Source organism: Priapulus caudatus, unplaced genomic scaffold, assembly GCF_000485595.1.
Source record: "Priapulus caudatus unplaced genomic scaffold, Priapulus_caudatus-5.0.1 Scaffold1057, whole genome shotgun sequence".
NCBI lineage: Eukaryota > Metazoa > Priapulida > Priapulimorpha > Priapulimorphida > Priapulidae > Priapulus > Priapulus caudatus.
This window is the reverse complement of record NW_014578118.1, coordinates 21,977-24,302: the sequence shown is the minus strand read 5'-3', so window position 1 is coordinate 24,302 and position 2,326 is coordinate 21,977. Positions and strand designations below refer to the sequence as shown.

Genomic DNA, 2,326 nt, shown 5'->3' with positions numbered 1-2,326 from the left:
AGAGAGAGAGAGAGAGAGAGAGAGAGAGAGAGAGAGAGACACAGAGAGGGAGACAGACAGAGAAAGAGAGAGAGAGAGAGAGAGAGAGAGAGAGACACAGAGAGGGAGACAGACAGAGAAAGAGAGAGAGAGAGAGAGAGAGAGAGAGAGAGACAGAGAGGGAGACAGACAGAGAAAGAGAGAGAGAGAGAGAGAGAGAACGAGAGAGAGCATGTTCACAAACAGAACATTTTGATTACAGATGCCGTTTCCTGTGCGAGTGATCGTCTCCAACTTGTGGCTCTTCTCGCCTCTAATTGACCGGTAGGTGGAGCCACTGTCTCGTAAACTTTTGCCTCTTCACCCGAAACTCCCACACGCACACACATGCATGCACGCGCACACACAAATTAAACTAGACAGAGGGCACTCAAAGAGAGTGCATACCTCTGCGAGCGTACATGTGTATAACAGCTGGCTCGCTGCTGGCTGCTGCTGACTAAATGCCCTAAGGCGAGCTGCTGCTGACTGGATGCCCTAAGGCGAGCTGGTGCTGAATCGATCACGCCAACGCTACACACACACAAACACACATGAACACACACACGAACACACACACGAGAGCGATTACATTACCTCCCTGCAACTTCGTTGCGCGGAGGTAATAATACAATGTAAATAATGTAATATTAAAAATCATAAAAACGAATAAAAATTCAAACATGTAATTGTATATAAATTCTAAAATTAAATATAAGTTACAAATTCAAACATAAATTCAAATTTCAAATACATGCCCACCGTAAAAAAACTTGATGACGACGGAGCGTCCATCTTGCAGGCTGGCCGTATACAACAGGAACGCGAACGCGCTCATCCGCACGACGACGGCTGTGACGATGTGTCATGGCGGCCACAAGTCGAACGTCGTTCCGTCGGCCGCCTGGGCTGTCGTCAACCACCGGCTTCACCCCGCCCACACGATCGCGCAGGTAGGTGGCAGCACCTGCACCCCGCTCACGTGATTGCACGTGTAGGTGGCAGCACCTGCACCCCGCTCACGTGATTGCACGTGTAGGTGGCAGCACCTGACGCTATTGCACAGATAGATGGCTGCACCGAACCTAATCATGTCCCCGGCGGCATCGCGCAGGTGGCGTAGGTGGCGCCACTGTGCTACCCACGTTCGTAAGTCTCTTCGCATGCTCGCTAGATGGCAGCACGGAACCCGCGTTCACTTGTCGCATCTGTCGTCGTCAGGTCCTGGAGCTAGATCGCGCGATCATCGACGACCCCCGCGTCGAGGTCAAGGTCATCGCCGGCAACGAACCGCACCCCGTGTCGCCGGCAGGGGGCGCCACCTTCGGCTACCAGACGATACGGCGCAGCATCCAGGAGGTGTTCGACGGGATGACGGTGGCGCCGGGTGAGCGAGCAGCGCCCTCTATACGAATAATCTATAAGCGAACGTCGTCCAGCGACGTCGGTTAAACTTTTTTGCGTGCGGAGAAAGTTTCTGTGGCCTTTGTTTTACAGAATTTAATTTTTTTTCCATCTTTTTTTTTAAAATTTAATTTAAATTTAAAGTCTTTATTTTCTCCCGCTATCACGTACGTCACACTCATTCGTCGTCGCGCCCGGCGTCGCACCACATTTGATACGTGTAATCGCGCGTTGTTTCGCACGTGGTCTTTACATTACATCCTTCTATCCACCCCCACCCCGCAGCTCGTGTAAATCAGCCGCGCTTTGTCTTTTTTGTGTTTTTTTAAACTTTTTTTTCTTTGTCTTGCTGCGAAATACGAAGCGATGTCTTATACTTTGCTAATACGTTGTCTTACGCGTGTTAATACGAATGCGCCGCCGTCTCTATCTCGTTGAAATCGCACGTTAACGCGAGTCGTAAGTTGTCTCCATTTCGTCGCAGGACTGTTTATTAATGATTCATAATTATTTAATGAGGACTAATTGCAGGACTGTTCGTGGCGGCCAGCGACACCGAGTGGTACCACAAAATTAAATTATTAATTAATTAATAATTAATGACTAATTGCAGGACTGTTCATAGCGGCTAGTGACACTAGGTGGTACCTGAATCTCACGGACCAGATCTACCGCTTCACTCCCGTCCACAACCGCCCGGAAGACATTTCCCGTTACCACGGCAACAACGAGCGAATCGGCATCCGTAACTACGAGCAGACGATCAACTTCTACTACCACGTGATCGTGAACTCCGACCTCGCGGAGGTGGCGCCCCCGCACGTGCACGGCGAAGAACTGTGAGGGGGCGCGGGCGGCGCGGGGGTCGGCGGCGGGGGCCTCCTAAGTTCGCGAAAACCGATTT

At 50.8% G+C, this 2,326-nt stretch overlaps 1 protein-coding gene across 1 annotated transcript in view; it reads left to right on the top strand.

Annotated features, from left to right (window-relative positions):
• LOC106815176 (probable carboxypeptidase PM20D1) overlaps window positions 1-2,291 on the top strand; it is a 6,180-nt gene extending 3,889 nt beyond the window's left edge. The window contains exons 4-7 of the mRNA XM_014819607.1: window positions 242-303; window positions 821-971; window positions 1,240-1,405; window positions 2,036-2,291. Coding sequence (XP_014675093.1) covers window positions 242-303; window positions 821-971; window positions 1,240-1,405; window positions 2,036-2,265 — 609 coding nt within the window. The 3' untranslated portion in view covers window positions 2,266-2,291. The remainder of the gene's footprint in view (window positions 1-241; window positions 304-820; window positions 972-1,239; window positions 1,406-2,035) is intronic.
• Window positions 2,292-2,326: the final 35 nt, after the last annotated feature.